This window comes from Pelobates fuscus, chromosome 13 (assembly GCF_036172605.1).
Source record: "Pelobates fuscus isolate aPelFus1 chromosome 13, aPelFus1.pri, whole genome shotgun sequence".
Lineage (NCBI taxonomy): Eukaryota > Metazoa > Chordata > Amphibia > Anura > Pelobatidae > Pelobates > Pelobates fuscus.
The window spans coordinates 19,425,568-19,449,072 of record NC_086329.1 but is presented as its reverse complement, the minus strand read 5'-3'; the positions used below and the strand labels follow the sequence as shown (position 1 = coordinate 19,449,072).

At 39.9% G+C, this 23,505-nt stretch overlaps 1 protein-coding gene across 7 annotated transcripts in view; it reads right to left on the bottom strand.

Annotated features, from left to right (window-relative positions):
* Positions 1-23,505, bottom strand: part of NPAS3 (neuronal PAS domain protein 3) — a 366,208-nt gene that overhangs the window by 46,970 nt on the left and 295,733 nt on the right. For all 7 annotated transcript variants that reach the window (XM_063439892.1, XM_063439895.1, XM_063439893.1 and 4 more), the window contains one exon: positions 5,532-5,706. In XM_063439892.1, the coding sequence (XP_063295962.1) occupies positions 5,532-5,706 (175 nt within the window). The remainder of the gene's footprint in view (positions 1-5,531; positions 5,707-23,505) is intronic.

Sequence of the window (23,505 nt, the reverse complement as noted above, 5' to 3'; positions counted from 1 at the left end):
GCTTCCTGGCTCAGGGCTGCACAGTAGGCAGTACTGCCATTTAGCGTCTTCACGCTTTGCATGGGGACACTGAATTTTCCTCATAGAGATGCATTGCTACGAGGAGGTCCTGATTGGACAAAACACATTTGGCCCCGCCCCGTGATGATTTTAGCCAATCCAATGCTTTCCCATTGGCTAAAAATTAGCCATTTCGATGATGTCACAAAGGGGGCAGAGCCAGCACCGGCAGATCCGCGCGTCGCTGGAAATAAGGTGAGTTTTAAACTTTTATAGGGGGGCAAGCCACCTAAATGGTGGGTTTAGCACTATAGGGTCAGGAATACATGTATGTTTGTGTTCCTGACCCTATAGTGATCCTTTAAACGGATCGTACATATAGTCTGAATAGTACTCCCCGCAGAGTGCTAGCAGAAAGATCCGTATGATGAAATGGCTGAGAATCTATAGCAAATTCATATTCAATAAGGAGCTGCAGACTAACAACTGAACCATAGATAAAAAAGGAATTTTTAATATTGCTTTACTTATCCCCAGTGTTTAACAAGTATGTGTTAGTAAGGCGTGGGAAATAAAATTCTATATGGAAATCTTTTTATCCTGCATCTGGGCGCCTTCATCTTGGCCTCTTATCAATCATTGTTATAAACTGTGTGCTTGGCAGAGAAGGACAAGAATGAAACATTAGGGGGTTATCTTAAATACGGCCTGTGTTCTGAAAAGTGGTCCAGACAACAAACAATAGGGCAGTTACCTAGGAAACCAGTAGGCACTTACATTGGGGACCCCACCACTTTTCAGAACAGACTTTTTATCCTTTTCATACTCCACATGTGCCCTGACTGTACTGGACTGTGATGTCATTTGCTAAATTCTTAACATATTTTTAAATGAAAATTGAACATAACATGAGGGGGAGGAAGGGAAGTTAACACATGTCATAGGCAATTTCATGTTATACATGGTGTGATTTCCAGAGACATGGCAGCCTACATTTAAGAGATTAGTACTATTGTGAAAATGCCTTTAAAACATGTCTAAACTCCTTATAAAAAAAAAGTTTAACCCCTTAAGGACCAAACTTCTGGAATAAAAGGGAATCATGACATGTCACACATGTCATGTGTCCTTAAGGGGTTAATGCGGTTAGTGTTGTCACAATCACTAAATACCAGATACCTCCATAAACCACAAGCTGTTACCTGAAATAAGATATAGAACTACACAAGCATACCCTTCTTCATAGACCATTTGGTTATTTAACGGGCAGAAGCTTAGAGAAACTCAGTAGCTTGTCCTGCTCAGGTCTCAATATAGTTTTTTCTCCCTTGTGCCATTACTGAGAGAACATATAAAATTTGCATATCAGACTGACCCCACCCACAAGGGCAGTCCAGAACCAAAATGCCCGAACAATCATTTCGACCTTCTTATGGCCACGTCAGCGAGGTGTAGCTCGGGGTTCACGTCTGAATTACCCTAAAAACTTAGGGAAAGTCTAAGTAAATGCATTGCAACAAAACCAGAGAATGTAAGTTCTTAGATTCTGATATTCTCAGTTTTTGTTAAATATGGGCAGTACTGTTATCTACTTGGTGACATATACCTAACACCATCCTAAGCCACCATTCCAACAAGTCTTTTTTAAAATTTATTTAAGGCCTAGAGGACTTAAGATGGTAACATTTTAATTTGTTGCGACGAGGGAACTTGTATAATTCCCTCTGGGTCTGGATGGTTTTGGATGATGGTTGTTGTAGAAGTTGTCTGAGCGTTGATTTGTGGCAGCGTTATTTTCACGAATGTAATGGAAGTTCAGTATAATAGGATACAATGTGACAACACTGATATTTTGCTAGTTAAGACACTTGAGTAGTAGCTTTAAAACACCTACATCTTCACCTTAAAGTGATCCTCCTCAATTGATAACACTGGACGTTTTCTCCCATTCAGAACTGTGGTACAACGGTGTTATGTGGTATAGTGGACAAAAGGTTAGAGTTCCAGCCCACGGTTTGGCACTTGGAGACAGCAGTAACTGTTAGATAGTGCTGTCTCCAAGTGCAGGATCATGGCTGGAAAGTACTAAAAAAGAGACTCCTAGCACAGACCGTGAACACAATACTGGTAATTGACATCTTATTGGCAAACGCACTAAAATGAGTGACACACGGGTAACTAATATTTGGCTGCTAGTGACAATCCTGCACACATGTGGCTAATCCATTAACACTTGTGGCCTGCACGGAGATGACATACTCTCCCTCTCACAGATTGACCGACCAGTGAAGGACAAGTTTCTAACAGCAACAGAATGATTGATAGATCTATCAATGTGTATAAAGGGTCAGTAAATCCTTCACATAAATCGCTTGTATGTATAAATAAAACCAAAAAACAACAACTGAGGAACATTGAGGCAAATTGAAATCATGTTTATAGAGGTTATGGGGACTTGCAATGGTATGATTTAGCTCTGCAAGAAACTCTGTTAGGATATATACATTACAAAGTGGGTCGATGTGAGTTGGCAAGGTCATTTGAAAATGTAGGAAACATTCTTCTACATTTTGCAACTTCCGATTCAATTCACAGTTTAGTAATTAAAACCCCTGGGTTATGAGAGCTGGGTAGAAATTGCAAGGATGAAAATGAGACCATAAAAAGCAAACCAAAAAACACTGATTGCAACTAATGCTGTGCTCTGATTGGCCGGTTAGTGTTTTTATAAACCCGGAAAAAAACATGCTTTTGAGAAAAAGTTCTATAACTATTGCACATATGAAACAGCTGTCCATCAGTGGTTCACTGGCTTTGCATCTCTTCCGGAGTTGTGTTTCAAAGCTGTTGTATACAGCGCAAAAAACTCTGAGGAATCCATGTTTAAAATGCAATGATGAGGCAAGAATTAGACTCTTTGTTTAACTAATTTGCATATGCCCACCCATAATCCTTTGCAGTAGTAACATCACTGCAAATTTGAGATTTCTGTGGGAAAATCAAGTTTTATGGCTTACCCGGTGTGCAGATCTGTGTTAGCAAATTATTAACTATCCCCTGACTTCAGGTGGAAGGGGTTTTCAATCAAACTTTTTCCCCACCATAACTTTCTTGGTTTTTGCTTCGCACATATGATTGCAACCACATTTTCAGTTTCTTATAGTTAGTTGAATAGTATAATATAACATAACATAAAGTAACCATATTGATATTTTACTTAAAGATAAAACCTGGTCACCTTATATGATGTTTAAAGGGACAATATAAGCATCCATGCCACTTGAGCTCACTGTCCCAGGACCCTTAACCCTGCAAAGGTAATTATTGCAGTTTTTGAGAATCTGCAATAATTACCTTTCAGCGTTAAATCCATCTCTAGTTGCTGTCTACCAAACAGCCACTAGAGGGACTTACGGGGTGTTAGGCGACTTTCGGTTGTCTAAGTGATGCTGGTCATCCTCACGCTATTCATCTGGACGTCCAACGTCACGCAAAACCCCATCAGAAAGCATTGTATAATGCAGGCATAGGCAACCATCGGCACTCCAGATGTTTTGGACTACACCTCCCATGATGCTTTACCAGCATTATGGGGGATGTAGTCCACAACATAAGGAGTGCCGAAGGTTGCCTATCCCTAGTATAATGCTTTCCTATGTGGAAATCCTAATGCGAGTGCGGCCATTACTTTGTATGCGCATTAGGTCTCCCCCGCCAGCTGATGTCTGCGGGGGAGGGGTGGGGGCAGAGTTGAGCCAGCGCCGTTGGAGACTGGTGCTGGACCCAGGTAATTGACAGAAGGGTTTTTTAACCCCTTCAGCACCGGGGGAGAGGGAAGCTTGGTTTTCCTGCACTACAGTTTCCCTTTAAGTAGGAAGACTAGATGCCCAGCAGGACCAGGTAAGAGGGCACACCAGTGCAATAACTGTTTGCCCCATTACAAGGAAACGGGGCCAGGATACTCCTAGTATCATAACCACTACTGATTATGCTTGAAGGAACCTTTTAAAAGACGTGTCACTTATAGGACAGTAGGAGGTACAAAAAAAAAAAGTTGTATTTGATATATCCCCTCCCTCATTGGGGTAAAACTTCAAATATACTATTACCATGATGTTTAATACACTGTGTGTCTTATTTCACACAGACATAATTATTTGACTTAACGTAAGCTGGATAAAAATTTAAATTAAATATTGGACAATGTACAAGCAAATAATGCATCCAAAGAGTCAAGAAGGGATTGAAAGAAAGAGGCATTAGTTTGTAAGGAAGCAGAATAAAATGAGTTTCCACATCTTGTTCCTTTTGTGTAATGCGTAAAAAAAAAAAAAAAAACAGGAAAAAAAAATAATACATTTCTAGCAGCATTCCCCGTGAGAATGAGCCAAAAAGAATCAGCAGGAGCTGAAAACCTCGCAATGAAGGAAAAAAAAAACAGAAAACCACAAACGTGGAACTTCAATTAATTTAAAGCTTCAATCAGTAAAGGATAAATCCGTCACAGATCTAATTACTAAGGCTCTCGGAAGGCCGGGGACAAGACGCCAATCTCGTGGCTGTTTGAACAGCGTGATGAACTGGGGAACGATGGATATCAAGTCATTTTGTTTAATTTATAAATGGATTTTCCCCTAATGCTTGAATTATCGTCAGAGCACAATGGAGTAGAGGGGGAGCACTGAGTGGAGAATGAATGCCCCCCACCCCCTCCTTACCCTTCAGGGACAGTAGGGAGAAGAAGCACAAAGCACCAAATACTGTTCAGGATATCACATGTGCTTTTTTTCATGCGCACCATTTCTGAGGAAATGATGGCCGATAACAATTGCTTGTCTTACCCCAGTTTGCCACTTTAGTCACTCAAATAATACTCCAATCCCTTTATGTTTCGGATAGTGTGTGTGTTTGTGTGTGTATGCATGTTATTCTAGGCAAAATGCTAGAAAGACCAACAGGTAGCTTGAATTATGACAGCACAAGACGCACAAACACCCTTCGCTGGCCAAAGTGTATGCTAGTACTGTATAAAACACTCTGCAAACACAGACACATGGTAAATTGCTAAGTTCCAAACCAATGCTTGCATTCTGAGCCAGTCCCTGGAACTGAAAGGGTTAGTTCAAGCACCCTGAGCAGTGATTTGGAGTCTGTATGTACTGCATTTTGTTTTGAAATGCTGCACATACAGAGATTAACTCCTTAGCTCCCGAGGTGTAACTCTAGGTGTAACTAGAGTTCCACGCTGGATAATCTCAGTTCTGTGCAACTTTATTTCATTGGCTGAGAGCGGTTAGCTGATGCTCTCAACCAATGAATGTTGACTACCACGGCTTCTGGAGCTCTGCATACGCATCACCAGGGGGCATCAGAGACAGGTGGTGACCCAGGTAAAGGGGCAAACCATTGCTAAACTCCTGGTACTCCCAGCCTCATAACAAACAGGCTGAAGTGGTTATAATGCTTGGAGTAACCCTTTAATAGCTTAATAGTCAGTAGTAGTCAGGATCAAGCCCCTGTGTACCACTCACCAGGCTCTGGAGTCTCTGACTGTGAGGATGAAGATGCTGAACTGGCTCCATCATCATTGGCACTCTGAGAAAGGAGCCCGCGGCCTGGAGGAAGCTTCATGCCAAGCTGCTCTGCCATCTCCACATGGTCCCCCGGGTGAACATAATCAAATATGCTGCTTCCAGTCAGCTCCACCTGCAAAGGAAAAATAAACATTATTAGAAGTTAACCTGCTACAAACCATAATCTACATATATATATATATATATACTTATCAATAGCAGACATTCATAACTGAACAAAATCATACTGACAATTTGGCAAAGGCGACCACTTTGTAATCTTTGAGGCACTATTAAGATTTCCTTAGGAAACATAACCCTGCCTCAACTGTGCTTTCACATATCAAAGCTATTCTGAGGAACAGTGCAGAATCCCTATTAGTTGAGCTCATAGAGAGAGAGTAAAAATTGCTCACACCTCAACAGGGTACCAAGTGCTGAGAGAGCTTCTCTTGGTTGAGATCAAAGAGATCATCTTCTCCTCAATATGTTCCCCAGTATGTTCATCCCACATAAGGGTTTCGTGAACTCTCCTAGGTGTCATTCTAATAGATTTTGATGGGACTTGCAATATGGAACAAAATTTAAGATTGACAAGTGATGTACATTCACATATTAATAAGGGATGATAGTAACTACATTGTATACATTTTAAAGGGTATCTGTCATGTTTGTGTACAAAACCTGGCTATATGTTCTTTTAAGTACCTAGTTGGTTAGGTACAGAAGTGAGTGCTTTACATTGTAGACCTTCTTTCTATACTTTATCTGAAGCTCAGTAAGAATGTAAATTAGCTTGCTCAAGTCCATCTACTCTCTTCTAAGTAGTGAAATGTAAATTAATTAAATTAATTTAGAATAGTGCGTCCAGAGAGTGGAGTTAATATTTTAAAATATCTAGGGGTGACAGCTGGTACTCTGTTACTGGGCAAGCAAGTATTCTGCAGTCCAGCTATGGAGATATACATAGATTGAGACGGAACCTTCAAGACCTGTGTCGAGTCTATAAAAGTAAAGGATACTAATAAATATCTTTATGTTTTACTTAATATTTATTTAGCTAACAAATAAACGTAGATTATAATCAAGCTGTGATAGCGTTTACGAGTGAGACTGTTTTGGAAGTGTAAGGAAAGTACTGTAGTTGTAGTTTACTGGTAGATAATATCCAATATGTAATAGTATGGCAAAGTGAGACGTAGCTATTTTTCAGTGGACAGATGGAAGTGATCCGGTGATTATGTGGTAAAACAACACAAATTATGGTGTGTGAAGACGGAGCAGAGTTTCACAGTATTGCTATAATCAGGCCCATATCACAAAACCACTGTCTACCTCTATGACACAAACCTGTCTCTTACTAGCACCCTATCATAGTCTCGGTATAATCTAGCCATACACACAAAAAACAATCTTACTCAACCAACCAGTACCACTGCTATCAGACTGTGCCCTAAACTACCGGTACTGCTTTTCCCCCATACTTCATATCCATCTCAATCTACCAGCCCATTATAGCCACTATAAACAGGCTGTACCCAAAGGAATAGTCATGTCCTACATTTGTGGGGTCCAGCCTGATCATAGTCTGTGATTGTTATGTGAAGTAAGACTTTTGTGGGGTGTGGGGATTTAAAAAGAGTAGTGTGCCACCTCTGTCTTCCTCCAGCAAACTCTTCTCTCCTTCCCTCAGTATCTATCTCTATTCGGCTTGTAGTTATTAATTTACAGAATCAACGCTGGGAACAGCTTTTGTGATCTCATATTAAATTTCCCCCTGAATCCGCCCCGTGGCAAAAATTACTCACATCGTTAAAAAATATTTAATTAGGCTGCAGTTTATAGCGGGCTCACTGGGGAGATGCTGGAATTAATGTGATTTGCATGAATTCCGGAGCCCTTTTTCCTGCCAGAGAGGAACTGGGAATTTTTTATCGAGGTCGCTGACACAGACAAGGACGGAGACTTCTGAAATGCACAGAGAGCAGCTAGCCACTAGAGAATGCTCCCACCACCACCACCACACAGCACAGACACTGAACTCTGCAACATTCACTGCTATTCACACAGAGAAACAAGAATGCTTTGCTGTTTTCACACTAAAACCCTATTGACCACACAATCCCATCACTATAATGCACTTGGCAAGCACTAAATATTCGGTGCTTACTGAAACTGTAATTCAAGCTGCAGATACGTGCATTAGTTGAATTCTACCTTAATGAATATTACAATTTTAAACTGATCACTCAGTCAAAAAAACGAATCAAAAGGGGTTCTGTGCCAGACAAATCGATTCGTCATCAAGCGAACCGATACATGTAATTGTCTACTAAGTAGCATGTGCAATTATATCTGTACACACATACATATACTTATGTATTTTCCATGTGTGTTATAACGGTACACACACACATACGCATATATATTTTCAGTGAAGGAGCACTCTCTGAGGACTGAGGACACAATGTCTGCACCATAAAGCAGATTCAAACTCATTGAGGCCCCCAGACTGCACTCCTTCTGAATATATGTATACCTAGGCACCTAGGCCAATACAACATGTGAAACTGTGAGTGCAGGGTCAAAGGAACTGTGTGTATATTCTCATATACACACTCAAGCTTAAAAATAATAGTACTATTCCATCTATTACCTAGCTTACACGTCTCGCATTGCATAGTACTGAAATCTAGCATTCCATGCTTTTAAGATCCATAGAAAACCTGTATAAATTGAGCTTGAGACATACCAGCCTACAGCTCTTACTGCTAAATCATTCAACTCTGAAAAACAGCAGCTTTAACCTTCGAGTCACATTGCCAGATCCTCTATTTAAACACAACAGCAATGCCACTTAATATTCCTGGAACCCGCACCTGCTTTAAGTGCAACTGCATGTTTTGTCCTCACCCAGACTCTGTACACCACTCTCTACCTAGGGGCCTTTCCACTTCTTGTGGGACTACAAGACCCATAATTCTCTGCTGACTTTTCTTTATGCTGGGAGATCTTTAGAAAGGTTGTAAAGAGACATTTGTAGGGATGTAAGGATGTAGCTGTCATAGGCAAGACCAGCCTCCATGTTCAGACTGCAATAATGTGATTTCCAGACCGTTATAGCAGACGTGGATATGACCCGTCACGCAGACCTTAATCCATTCTCCTCAAAAGATAGTGTTGCCATATAAGATACGTGAATAAAGGGAAATTTCAGAAAACAATCAAGCTTTTTTTTTTTTTTTTAAATGGGCAATTAATGGCTGTGGAGAAATTACACAGGCCATGTGACAGGCTCATGGTATTCTGATTGGAAATAAGGAGAGCTGTTGCCAGGCAACCAATGATAGAATAATTGAAGAAGTATCCCTTCATCTCCTATAAATTGATGAGTTAAAACAGCATGCCTGTGTTTTAGTTTATGGAAGATATATGTACACACACACATACAACGTAGAATTAAGCTCTACACTCCAGTATGGGTTCCTTTAATCATTCCATATATCTGCTTGGGCATATCTAAATATCAAGTGAAGTATTTGTGGGAGTTTTTAGATCTAATCACCTTCCGGTTTCCAATTTCTAATTAAATAATGAATTGTGAGATTTTGAATTCATTTTATTTCTTGTTTGTAGGAGAGCATGTGTGAGGCCCAATAACACCAGCCTAGGTGCCAGAAGTATCCACAATAAGACTCTATACAGTAACTGTGAGGTTGGTTATCTCCCCATGGTTCTTCAACTAACAATGGACAAATAAGATATGCATGCTGTATCCTCCCTGTAACACCTGCTGGGGAAACACTGTACTATTTTAATTAGCATCACTGCCATTTAAGGTAGGAACTGTGATCTGTGCAATAGGTTTGGCTCTCCTGCAGTGTTACAGTGAAAATGACAATACTTTGCTGCTGCATACCCCAACTGCACAGAGTGGCAGGCAGGTGGGGGATCAAACACATGTACAAATCAAGAACATTTATATGTAAGTAAAGGTAGGATTAGAGAATTTGATAGGACAGATAAAATAATATGCCTGCACAAATGTACATTATATAACAAATCTACAAAGTACCAGACTCCCAGCAGCAGCTAAACTATCTTGGCATCGCAGGCTAACGTGGCTGTGTGAACACTTTATTTATTTACAGTATTCTAAGAATTTCATATCGTCAAGTTTTAGAATTATACGTAAGATGTAAATCATAAAAAAAGCACCACAACCTAGAAATAACATTTAGTTTAGATACTGGGTTGTACAAAACTGCTGAGCAGTCTTAGTATTTTGTTGACGTAAATGAAATTGCTGACAATTGCCGAACAACATATCCCGAAAAACCATTGCTGGGCGTTAACTGGATGCAAACAGATAATGATTGGCTTCCAGCTATGGCATGATGTGGAAGGGCACATTGCAAAAGCTTTGAATTTTAGAGTTTTATTGTAAACACGCATACATTGAATGTGACGGCAGATAAGAACCATTCGGCCCATCTAGTCTGCCCAGTTTTCTAAATACTTTCATTAGTCCCTAGCCTTATCTTATAGTTAGGATAGCCTCATGCCTATCCCACGCATGCTTAAACTCCTTTACTGTGTTAACCTCTACCACTTCAGCTGGAAGGCTATTCCATGCATCCACTACCCTCTCAGTAAAGTAATACTTCCTGATATTATTTTTAAACATTTGTCCCTCTAATTTAAGACTATGTCCTCTTGTTGTGGTAGTTTTTCTTCTTTTAAATATAGTCTCCTCCTTTACTGTGTTGATTCCCTTTATGTATTTAAATGTTTCTATCATATCCCCCCTGTCTCGTCAATGAACCAGTTTAGTAGCCCTTCTTTGAACTCTCTCTAAGGTATCAATATCCTTCTGAAGATATGGTCTCCAGTACTGTGTACAGTGAGGTCTCACCAGTGTTCTGTACAATGACATGAGCACTTCCCTCTTTCTACTGCTAATACCTCTCCCTATACAACCAAGCATTCTGCTAGCATTTCCTGCTGCTCTATTACATTGTCTGCCTACCTTTAAATCATCAGAAATAATCACCCCTAAATCACTTTCCTCAGATGTTGAGGTTAGGACTCTATCAAATAGTCTGTACTCTGCCCTTGGGTTTTTACGTCCAAGATGCATTATCTTGCACTTATCCACATTAAATGTCAGTTGCCACAACTCTGACCATTTTTCTAGTTTACCTAAATAATTTGCCATTTGGCTTATCCCTCCTGGAACATCAACCCTGTTACATATCTTAGTATCATACGCAAAAAGACACACCTTACCATCAAGACCTTCTGCAATATCACTAATAAAAATATTAAAGAGAATGGGTCCAAGTACAGATCCCTGAGGTACCCCACTAGTGACAAGCCCAAGCTTCGAATATACTCCATTGACTACAACCCTCTGTTGCCTGTCACTCAGCCACTGCCTTACCCATTCAACAATATTGGAATCCAAACTCAAAGATTGCAGTTTATTGATAAGCCTTCTATGTGCAACAGTGTCAAAAGCCTTACTGAAATCTAGGTAAGCAATGTCTACTGCACCACCCCGATTATTTTAGTTACCCAATCAAAAAAATCAATAAGATTAGTTTGGCATGATCTCCCTGAAGTAAACCCATGTTGTCTCTGATCTTGAAATCCATGTGTTTTTAGATGTTCAACAATCCTATCCTTTAACATGGTTTGCATCACTTTCCCCACTACTGAAGTAAAGCTTACTGGCCTATATTTGCCCGACTCCTCCCTATTACCTTTCTTGTGAATGGGCACAACATTCGCTAACTTCCAATCTTCTGGGACTACTCCTGTTAACAATGATTGGTTAAATAAATCTGTTAATTGTTTTGCTAGTACACCACTAAGCTTTTTTAATAGCTTTGGGTGTATTCCATCAGGTCCCATTGACTTATTTGTCTTTACTTTTGACAGTTGAAATAGAACCTCTTCCTCTGTAAACTCACGTGTAATAAATGACTCATTTATCCTTTTTCTTAACTGAGGTCCCTTTCCTTCATTTTCATCTGTAAATACCGAACAAAAATATTAATTGAGGCAGTCAGCTAGACCTTTATCCTTATCTACATACCTTCATTCTATTGTTTTTAATCTAACTAATCCTTGTTTTACTTTTCTTTTCTCATTTATGTATCTAAAAAAAGTTTTCTCCCCCTGTTTTACTGACTGTGCTATTTTCTCCTGTGTGTGTGATTTGGAAGCTCTTATAACTTGCTTAAACTCTTTATGACTAATCTTATAGGTCATTCTGTCTTCCTCACTCTGGGTTTTTTTACAATTACTAAATGCTAACTTTTTGTTTTTTACTATTTTGGCCACATCTGCGGAGTACCACAGTGGTTTCTTGAATTTTTTGCTTTTACTGACAAGCCTAATGCAATTTTCTGTTGCCTTCAGTAGTGCAACTTTTAAATAATCCCATTTCTTTTGGACTCCATTTAAATTGCTCCAGTCTGATAATGACTCCTTTACACATATTCTAATTTTAGAAAAGTCTGTTTTTCTAAAGTCTAAAACTTTTGTTTTTGTGTGGTGTGACTCAGTCACTGTTCTTATATTAAACCACACTGACTGATGATCACTGGATCCTAAACTTTCACCTACAGTAATATCTGATACCAAATCTCCATTTGTTAACACTAAATCTAGTATGGCCTCTTTACGAGTTGGCTCCTCAACGACTTGTTTTAGAGACAATCCCAGTAGGGAGTTTAGAATATGTGTGCTCCTGGCACAAGTAGCTATTTTTGTTTTCCAATTCACATCAGGAAGATTAAAGTCACCCATGATGATAACTTCCCCCTTCATTGTCATTTTAGCTATTGCTTCAACTAGTAGATTATCTAACTCTTCAATTTGTCCTGGGGGCCTATAAATCACACCTACACGAGTTACTGTGTGATTACCAAATTCTAACGTAACCCAAACGGACTCTATGTTCACCTCACTAACCTTTATTAGGCTAGATTTTATGCTATCCTTCACATACAGGGCCACCCCTCCCCCTTTCTTGCCTTCCCTGTCTTTTCTATATAAAGAGTACCTTGGTATTGCTATGTCCCAGTCATTTTTCTCATTATACCATGTCTCAGTAACAGCGACTAAATCTACAATATCAGTTGCCATTATTGCCACAAGTTCATGGATCTTATTCCCTAAACTGCGAGCATTTGTAGACATGACTCTAGGCTTACCATTTTTTAACACACTTGCTACAGGCACCTTCTGTCCTTGTTTTGGGGGACAATTGGATTGATGTTTTATCACCCTTTTGCCTTCCCCCTCCCCCCTAGTTTAAATACATCCTAGCAAAACCTCTGAACTGCTTACTGAGAACCTTTTAAGAAAGATGCAAACCATCTTTTTTGCACAGTTTATTTCCATTCCAAACAGAGCTACCATGAGAAATAAAGCCAAATCCTTGCTCACGACACCATTCACCAAGCCACAAGTTAAAGTCCCTAATACGCATCCGCCTGTCATTCTGAGTGTTATGCACAGGCAGAACTTCAGAGAATGACAGTGTGGAAGCAACCTGCCGTATATCATTGGCAAAAACACTAAAAACTCCCTTAACCTCTGAAACCTCATTGCAAGCCAAGTCATTTGTCCCTAAATGGACAAGTACATCCAATTCCCCTTCCTGCTTTGCTTGCTTAACAATATTACAGATACGTCTCCTGTCTCTGTGAGCAGTAGCTCCGGGAAGACACCTCACAAGACCACCATTGTCCATCTCCACACCTCTTATGATGGAATCCCCCAACAACAACTGCTTTCTATTAGGCCTCACCATAGTCTTCAAGCCTCTCTGCACAACACCACTAGCCTCAGTGCCTCTCTGCACAACACCACTACCCTCAGTGCCTCAAATGTGAATACGGTCAAACATTAAATGTGAATACGGTCATATTATTTTTTTTTAATATATTTATGCCATTTTGTATAAAATGAATGCAAAGTGAGAATTGAGATGGGACATTTTTCTACATAGTAAATAGGTTGTTGGTGTGAATTCAGGATAAGTTGAAGAATGTTGCTACCTACCCATTTTGTTTCTATTCGTATGGTATAATATACTCTAAAAGGTTGGATGGACGGCTTGTAAAGAGGTTTGTGAATGGGGTCCAATGAACCTTCTTTTAAGCATAATAAATAAATAGTTCACTTAAGGAAACTGAAAGATCTTTAGGGTTCTTCCACAAACCACGTTCAAAGGCATGAATGAGCAACCTTTATTACCATGATTAACATGGAGGCAAGATGAAGACACTCGGTTACAGGAAAAAGGTAAATATAGCAGTTTTTTTTTTTTTTTTTTTTAAATTTAATATTTTTTTTCCGGTTTCTCAAATACGTATTTGTTACATATATGTAACCATAATAGAAATCCTAAGAAGGGACTATTTCCCTTTAATCCCAAGTAAATCTTCCCTCCAGAAACTCCATTGGGATTCGGTCTGACCATCTGAATTCGCAAACAGCCTCCCTTTTTACAGAGGAGCATCTACTCTTTTTTTGGACACAAGTTGGAAGGAAAATATTGGACAGCAACCAAAAAAAAGTAAACCTACATATTTCAGACGTGTTGTTTCATTAGAAATCTCTTGTTGAGAGATGATTTATATCAGAAAGGGATGTAACTTGGAGCCCAGACAAAGGCATCATGGTATCTCAGAGCGTGGCGGCAGCCATTCTTCATTCAGGACAGACAGTGACATATGAGTGGACCTGGCTGTGACAAGGGGATTTAAAGCTCAATGACAGTCACCTCCCATCCCCTCTCTCTAATTAAGCCCTTTATTGCACACCATATCAACACCAGTTCTTGTCCCAGACATCTCTGTATTCGAAAAAGGTGATACGTCTGTTCACAGGGCAAGGTGAACGTTCATGTCCTGGATAGACTGATTCTAAGATATGGATAAAGGTACATGGTTTAATTATCTATATATTGTCAAAGGATGCCAGAGGATTTTCTAGCTGTGTATAAGGAGGAAATGACTGCTACGCAGATTTAAGATTTCTCTATTAGGAAGAGGATGTCTAAGGAACAGAACAGAAATATATGTCCAATATTAGGAAAAGGTGAGTTGTAGGTGACTGATAGTGAAAATGTAATAGCTAAAGGGGATAGACCTGTGATGTAACCCTAGTAGGCCCAACGTTGGTGGATACTAAATTTCAACGTGAACAATTTTTAAAGTAGCCCCAGACGTTGGCAGCAGCCCATGGGGGGGGGTGGCAGTTTAAACCCCTCGGATTAATAGCATGGCCTTAGCAAAGAGGACTTAGGAAATCAGGGGGGCAAAATGTGTAATCCCAGCACGCAAAGAGACACAAATACAGTTTTAATGACGTCTCAGCTCCTTTTGAAAACTTTGGGTGCAATCTGAAGGTAAGGAGAATGTGTTGGAAGAAGAATGAGCAGAGAGAAAACCCTTGAATTGCTCTTGTGCCGAAACTACCCCCATTTTTTATTTATTTTTTCCAATGTAAAGGTCGATTTGGCGATAAGATTAAAGTCAGAGGTTTCTGCTAGATATAAAAGTAATTCTGTACATTTTGGAATAGAAAGACCATAGGAGAAAATATGTCCTGATGTTTTGTATAGGTCTGTATGTAAGACTGCTGTTTGTATTTTAGCAGACAGTGAGGAGTACCTGTCAGTCTATTAGATGGATATTACGCAGCTATGACACAGTCTGTGTATGGACGCGTGCACTGCGTACAGATAAGCACCACAAGCCAGCTAATCCCTGTCTCGCCTGCAGCTCTCTTTAGCCGAGGAGGGGTTAAACGTCTCCTTGCTTGCAGTCTCTTGCCTTTGTAGGCTTCGTGTATTGACTCTCCTCTCACAGACGTTTAGTAATCTGACTGTTTGTCTTAATATTACTCTCCATTTTGCAGTACAGGGGAATTATTCAGTTTAGATGTCTGTATATTAAAAAAGGATTTAATTAAATCTGGTGCCTAGAACAACCCCCCAGCATACTCTGGTTCAGGCTATAATGATAAATTTACTTCCTATTTATTACCATGCACAGGGGACCGGATTGCTGCCTCCTCTTCCCACAACTTCCCCAAATTCACATTCTATGCAGATTACCATAATATTCATTATCTCAATAAGGCATAAAATGTGACTTCCCACGAGTGCAATACCTAATTCCTCAAAAAGAGACAAAGATAGCAACATAATCATTGAATTACAACTTTTTACATCTGTTCATCTTGTCGGATTATAAATTCAGATGTTTAGGAGGAAAAGAGAGAGGCCAAGCGAAGACGGAACAAATTTCTTAGTACAAAAACTTACAATCTGCATTGCTGACCCCTTTGGCATGAAAAGGATTAATTCTACATGTTTATTAGCAATAACAAGCTACCGTACGCTGCGTTAATACCAATGCCATTAAATTGCCTTTTCTTCCTACCTTAGGCAAGCTTGGCTTGCTGTTAACCTGCATTTACATGAGTGATTATGGCTGCATCACATATAGCACATGAGATTAACTGTTGAAGACACAATGGTAATAAAGTAAAAAAAAAATACAAATAAAAAAATTAAAAACAGCGTTATTCACTTCCATCTGCAAAATGTAGGCAAAAATATCTGATTTGGTATAAAACTGCAGCTCACCGATAGCCGCATACTGGCTATTTTATAGACTTAGCCATTTGACATCCCAAAGGTTATGAAGTGCTGCCATTATCAGCTCAAATGTGTCAAGCAATCTATTCCCTACCTTGGCAAGTAAAAGGTCATCATACTAGTGTAGATATTATGGTAGATCAAAAGTGTGGCATATAAAGGATCCCAGGGGGCACTAGTGTGGTTGTAAAATGATCCACACTATTGTACAATTGCAATTTGTCCCTGCTGCTTAGTCACACATGTGTTTGGCTTGCGTAAAAAGACATACCATTCCAAGATTCTCAGTGCCACAATCTAAAGATCTCGCTTCCTTTTTGCTTTATTTGTTATGACATTTTACACAGGGCTGGACAAAGAACAAAAAAAAGTCTGCATTCCTAAAATGGCAGTTCATGCTGTTGTATTATCTTTCAATACGTTTACATGATCTACATATAATGTGTTTATGGTGCATTGGGTAGCATTGTAGGAGCATCAATTCCTCCATGGACAGTACTAGGATTGACAAGCAGTTACAATAGAATTTTGGGAATTAGAGACGTATAGAACCTCCTCTGAGGACAGAGAGAGAGAGAGAGAGAGAGAGAGATTAAAATATGCTATAACCGAGCACTAAATAGAAATTAGGTTCATATAAACAAGCTCAGTTCTCAGTCATATTTTGAGTGGCTGGATAGCACACAAGCAACAATGTGACATTGTAAATATACATGAATTGTGTATTTGTAAAAGTACACAATATGCACATATAAACGGGTGTAATATATATATCTATCATTTAAACAGCTGTTCTTCTGGTGTGTGCTACACTGGATGATATATGTGTGTACAGAGCTGGCTCTGGCTGGCAGTCTAACTGTTTGTTTTCACATGCTGAGCTGGGTATAATATTCTCGGCTTGAATCTTTATTACCCATCTGGCACAGACCGTGCCTAGTATCATTCATTCCATTTACACAAACAAATATCAGGGCTGAGCCTTCGCTGCATAGGCGCTGGGGCCAGCTCACCTCCCAACCTTCACTAACTGGAAACCTGCTCCACCATGGGGATTCGAGGTGTGCGAGAGGAGAAGAAACGTGGAGGGGGGAAAGAGGGGGAGAATTATAGGCAGAGGGGGAGGGAGAAACAGGAGGTATTAAGAGATGAGAGCTAAAACCCTGTAATAAAAATAGTGGTAGAACAGGATGAGGGTAAAAGAACAAGATAGAGAAGAAGGTAGGCGTTCTATGATCACGGTTCAGTTATATACACGCAGGAGCATATTGCAGCACACTGGTTACATTGGAAAGGAAGTCTAGACTCGTTTCGTAAATAGGTTCTACTGTACACCACCAGAGCTGGCGAGGTTTCCCCCCACTGAATTGGAGACTATCCAAGTAATCACATATTATTGCATCTTCCCTGTGAAGGACGTATGTTACAAAGAAGGCAGAGGGTGACAGTGTGATGTTAAGGTGATGATAGAAGGTGAGCTAAAAAAGATGAAAGGTGAGAGAGAGCAGTGCAGAGAGGTGGGAGGCGAGCCGATGCGCTTTGGCCATTCAATGAGTGCAGCCGAGCTGTTCATTTCAGTGCGAGCCCTGCGGTCTGTTTAGAGCAGGTCGATACAGTTGTCTGAGGCACAGAATGGATTAGCACATCATTCATGCAGCTGGCGGGAGGCACTGCTCAGGGCGACAGGGACTGGAAAACTAAATTACAGAATGTGGAGGGGCAAAGGACACAGGGGGCAGATCACATGGGATGGCAGCAAGGATCTAGAACATAGAATGTGGGCTGAACACTCACTCATTTGTGGTTTCATTGGTGCACACTTAATGTAATCAGAAAGTTTTTTTTTTTTGATCAACATGTTTTTCTTATAAAGTAACTATAGTCACCTGGAAATCATTATGTAACACATGGCGTTTAGTGAGCACCATAGAATGCTGTCTGAATCTCAGTCTTTGATTGGCTGCCATCATCAATGCATTTGGCAGGTTTTTGGCCATTGGGATCTCTGTCTTACTAAATTGGGAATTGTAGTATATTGGACGGCTAATTGCCAATTTGGGGTCAAAGTAGGACAACTGGAAATATTCTATTCACTATTCTTTTGGAAAAAACAAACGCTAATTGTACTTCATTAACTATTTAGTGAGCAAACCCCTATGTGTCTGAAATTTTGTGATGTTATTACCCTAGCTAGCCAACTCCACACAGGTAAACTGCCCAGAAACTAAAGTGACAAACACTTTGTACGAAACCATTTCATTTAGCTTACAATACCCTACTGGACATTATTCACTAGCCCCCCCTTTCCTTTAAACACCAGAAAATAAAGAACAAACTTAGCTGAAATCCAGCCCAGGGTGCAGCTCCCCACACTGATTTCCACACATTTGTTGACATCACTGCTGCCTGCTTGTGGTCCATTCAAGCGCTTCTCATAGAGAAGCATTTGTTTGGACCGGTTCACTGGGTCAGAGCGCATGTGCGCACTCTGGGACAGTGAGGAAAGTAAATCTTAAAAGTGAAGCTAAACGTGGTGTGCAGGGAGTGAACAATGAAGCCGTACGTGCTGACAACAGACCTAATCTTTACACAGGATTGTTCCAGGATGCCTAATTCACGTGCGCCGGGCGGGGTGTGTAACAGTCCCCTAGCAAAAGAGTGCATATTTATTGGGATGACGAACTCCTAGCACCATCACCACTTCTAAAACTATTTAATATGATATAACTTGGTTATATGAAAATTTTATCTACCAACATAATAATAATAATAATAATAAAAAAGCACATACACTTTTATCCAGAATTCAATGAGCATCAAGTAAGGTCTATATCATGCAGCGAAAGCTAGCATTTGGCTCTGCTAACTGGGTATCACAGTTTACATACTCTGGAGTACTAACCGGTTAGTCATCACTGGCGTCCAATTATTCTACAACTGGTTCGGACGTAGAACGGGAATACTTCCTTAGTATTCCAATTAAATAAAATATTCACTTATTACCTCAAGGTGAATGTTAGGATAAACATCTGCTAATTATTTATTTTAATGAGACAAATAAGTTACTACAATCAATATATAGAGGGTGAACACACACACACACGGTTGTTGATTTTGTATTATAAAGCAACAATCTATTTTAAAGTCTGGGTTTAACATTTCTGAAACAAGTTGTTGACAAAATGTCAGAACCTGTGCAAAACACAAGCAAATGTAATGTAAGCAACAATTCTCCAATCTATATGTCGTTAAGAATGCCATTACAGGCAGCTGTAAAATTAAAACTGTTTCACCAGAGTAAGGCAGCACTGAGAGATATAAAGACAATGAAAGAGTTAAACACCAGCACTGGCAATTACCCCTCTATTGCTGGGTATATGGCTCAAATACAATTCTCTCCTCCCCTAAGCAAGAGAAACACAGGAACCTTGACTCTGAAAGTCAGGCCCTGTGCTCAGTGATAAGATTCCCCCAGGATCAGTGGTATTATCTCTTTTCAGCACTTGGACAGCTCCCAGCCATCAGCGGCCATATGCCCAGCTCCTGCTAGTGGGGAGGGGGAGAAACAGCCCCTGAGAAATCTATTTCATTGCCAGGCCCCCTATTTGCTTTTCAGAATGCCCTTGTCGGATGTGCAGTGAGACATCTGAACGTGGTTCGCTGATAATACAGCCAGTGAACTGTGTCCTGGGAATTTTACACCCCTCCTCAGTATCTTACAATTTCCTCTCTCCTTCCTCAGATCTCTACTCATCGCCCCTCTCTTTTCCCCACTATACATCTGTAGGTCCCACCCTCTCTGTCTCTTTCACGCTGTCTTGGCTGCAACTGTATTTTATTTTATTTTTAAGGGAATGTTTTTTTGAGGTATAAAAAAAAAAAAAAAAATACAATAAGCAGGATACATTCTTGCAGAGCTGTCACAGAGAGATCCATAGGGGATATTGCCATAACGCTCTGCAGCTCTGCTTGTATTAATTTAACTGTGTACATTACAGATCTATAATGTCTTTGACATTTAAAGCTTATTAGAAGAAATTCCCTTTTCAAGTACAGTGTGTTGGCAAAATGTGACAGACCGTATTCAATTCAAATGTAGAATGCAAGATGTGGAGTTCTAAGGCAGAATTTGGTTCTTGAGGTCTCTCTGTTATTATTATTATTATTATTGCCATTTATATACCGCCAACATATTCCGTAGCCCTTTACAATATTATGAGAGGGGGGATTTAACTATAAATAGGACAATTACAAGAAACTGACAGGATCGATAGGTTGAAGAGGGCCCTGCTCAAACAAGCTTACAGTCTAGTACGTAAATTCTATGTTTTCCCTAACAAAGAACTGTGGAATATTTTAATTATTATTATTTTTTTTATAACTGCACATTCTATAGTAAATATTTCGGCATTTACGGAAATACATTTTTAAAGATACATTTGAAGAACATTCCTCCTTGGAGCTAAAACTTAAAATGGAACCCCTTCACTGCTTTATTTAGACCAGGGTTATTCAATACATTGAGGATAGCTGGGTATGCAAAGCAATTTCAACATTTAGGCTAAAATAGCAAAGTTAGAAAAATCTGTAATTTCCGTTTCCAGCTCGGCTATTTTGGGCTTAAATCTGGAATTAATTTTAAATTGTAATCAATACTCACGATAGGGAATAACCCTGTAAATGTATCTAAAACATACGATGAGCGTAAGCAGTTAGGGCAAAACAGATATTTAAAAAAAAAAAAAAAAAAAAAAAAAAGGCCACATATCTAAAATATAATCGGGTTAGAATCATGTATCCTTCCTGGTAAAATATTTTACAAATAAATAATAAAATTACAGGGTGCTCTTACAGCCTGCATAAATTAACTGATTAGTCGAGAATCCTTTCTAATAAGATTGGGCTGCGCAGACGTCTGTACAGCGTCATGAACTGTACTCTGTGCAATGTGAGGACTGGCTTGAGACCCAGCTATTGGTTTCTCACCGGGATGAAAGACCATCACTGGTGAATGTTACAATGTATACTACATGCATACCTCCCAACACTGCCAGTGGACAAAGAGGGTCACTTTAATTTTAGGGGTAAGGGCAAGGGAGGGACTGTTCTGAGAAACTTTAGGTGACTTACTACTAATGGCAATTTAATGCAACAAGAACAATGTATCTTATTTACACAGACTGAATTCTAAAGATATTTACTGCAGTTTACACTTAGGGGTGTTTGGGAGATAACTATATGTGATTGGAACCCTATGTATATCACAGATGCCACTAATGTGTCTCTCAGCCTAAAACATTTTTTTTGTGAAAATCAGTACAAAAGGTTTATCTGGACCCCATGCAACCTATTATAACATTTTTACATAGCACTGTCCAGTGGGAATAAAATAAATAAATAATACAACTAGTAAACAAGTTAAGGTGAACAGAAAGGACGAGGGGCCTTGCTCCAAAGAGCTTACAATCTATACTGGAGACTGCATATAATTCATGTTTTTCTCTCTCTTGGTGAGGTTAAAACGAAAAAGGCGCTAGAAATAGTTTTGGCTCAAATAAGCAAGGTAAATTGTTAGGTTTGCTTTAACGTGGCAGGTGAGCTTACACTTAAACGGCCATTGGAGTGGAATTAAAAACCTCTAGTTATGTAATTGTGCATAGGGATTTGGAATAGTGCCCAGGTAACTCTTTTGTTTTATGTATTGGACTGATGTGTACTATAGTCACTCCAGCACCCCACGAGTAGTGGGAGTTTGAGCGCAGGGCTTAGCTTTGTAGGTCTGTACTAGAAATAGTTGTGTCTGGTCATACGCCTTCCTGCTGTTTGCTGCTCTTTACAGCAGAGGCTTTAGGCAGCTCCCCAATCTTAGTAAATTTGACTCTGTCAGTGCACTAAATGTTCCAGATGTGCTATTTTCCTGGAAGTACCAAGCTTTCTGTGGGCATATGCTCTCCTGGCACGGGATACCCTGCCTGTGGCGGGGCCCAGGAGCTGGTTCTGCTCTGGCCCATGAAAGGCAGCGATAGTTTAGCAGGCTCCCTGAGCACACACGATCTACCATCTGTTCAACAAGGAAAACACACACGTCTCAATTACAGGCAAATGCCAATGCACTGACAGGCAGCCTTGTGTCTGCAGCTTAGTGTGCATATATATGGGTATACTGCAAGCCTGCCTCGTTACCCAGTCTGTATTACATCAGGCTGTGTAACAAAACCAAGATTTAATGCCTACCAGCTTCATATCACGATGTCTGATCTTACCACAGACTGTATATCATCACCCTGCTCTAAAATCCACTTACCTTGTAGTGCTGTAACAACTTACTGTGACTGTACATTATCACCCTGCTGTAGCAAACAATTATGTTGGAATTACTAACTATTCTTTATAATATCTCGATTCCTCATACATTGTCAGCTTGTTTTAGCTGGGTCTTCCTCACCTCCAACTATCCCCTCCAGTGCCTAATGTATATGTAAGCACTGTAGAAGAGAGGCCTCCATATTGCATACAGTAGGGCAATACAAGTATTATAATGTTGTGTGTAGCTGCAAATGATCAGTAAAGGTTTAAACTAGTTTCCTTTGTCAGGAGTTTCTCAGAAAACTCCTGCCACCCATGCCTCTAAAACAGGTGATAAAGTTGAACTCTACAAAACTGGACTGGAATATTGTTTATTTAGAAATGTCCTCCACACGTTCCAGCTAACCTCACGACTAGCCAAACGTTATACCTTATTCCCACCTTGCTGGAACAACCAGCCTAGCATGACACATCCTAGCATGGAGTATCCTGAGAAATTAATGTACAGGGTTGATACCCTCTCACATAGCTCACCTATAGACCGCCTCGGGTTTGTACCCACACTTGCATCCTACACAGGGGAAATGTGCTTTAACTTGTCACCCGAAACCCATTTGGGTATACCATACTGTTGTTTCCTATGCCTGAACAAAACTAATGTGATTTATTACCAAGTTTATGCTATGCCTGACACTATTTCAAATCAAGCATGAAAAATAAAGAATTAAAAAAAAATATGTCCTCTTAATCTGACCCTCCCGTTACTCTTCTCATATCTCTCAATACTTTTCCTTTTATAAGAGCAATATCGCCTGCATATAGGCAATAGGAGGGTCTGGGGCGCACACCTAAAAGTACAGCAAGAAAGACAGCCAACTCCAAAGGGCCAAGACCCTCTTTTTAGCAGTAGTCTAAATCGATGTTTCAGTCCAATCAGACTTT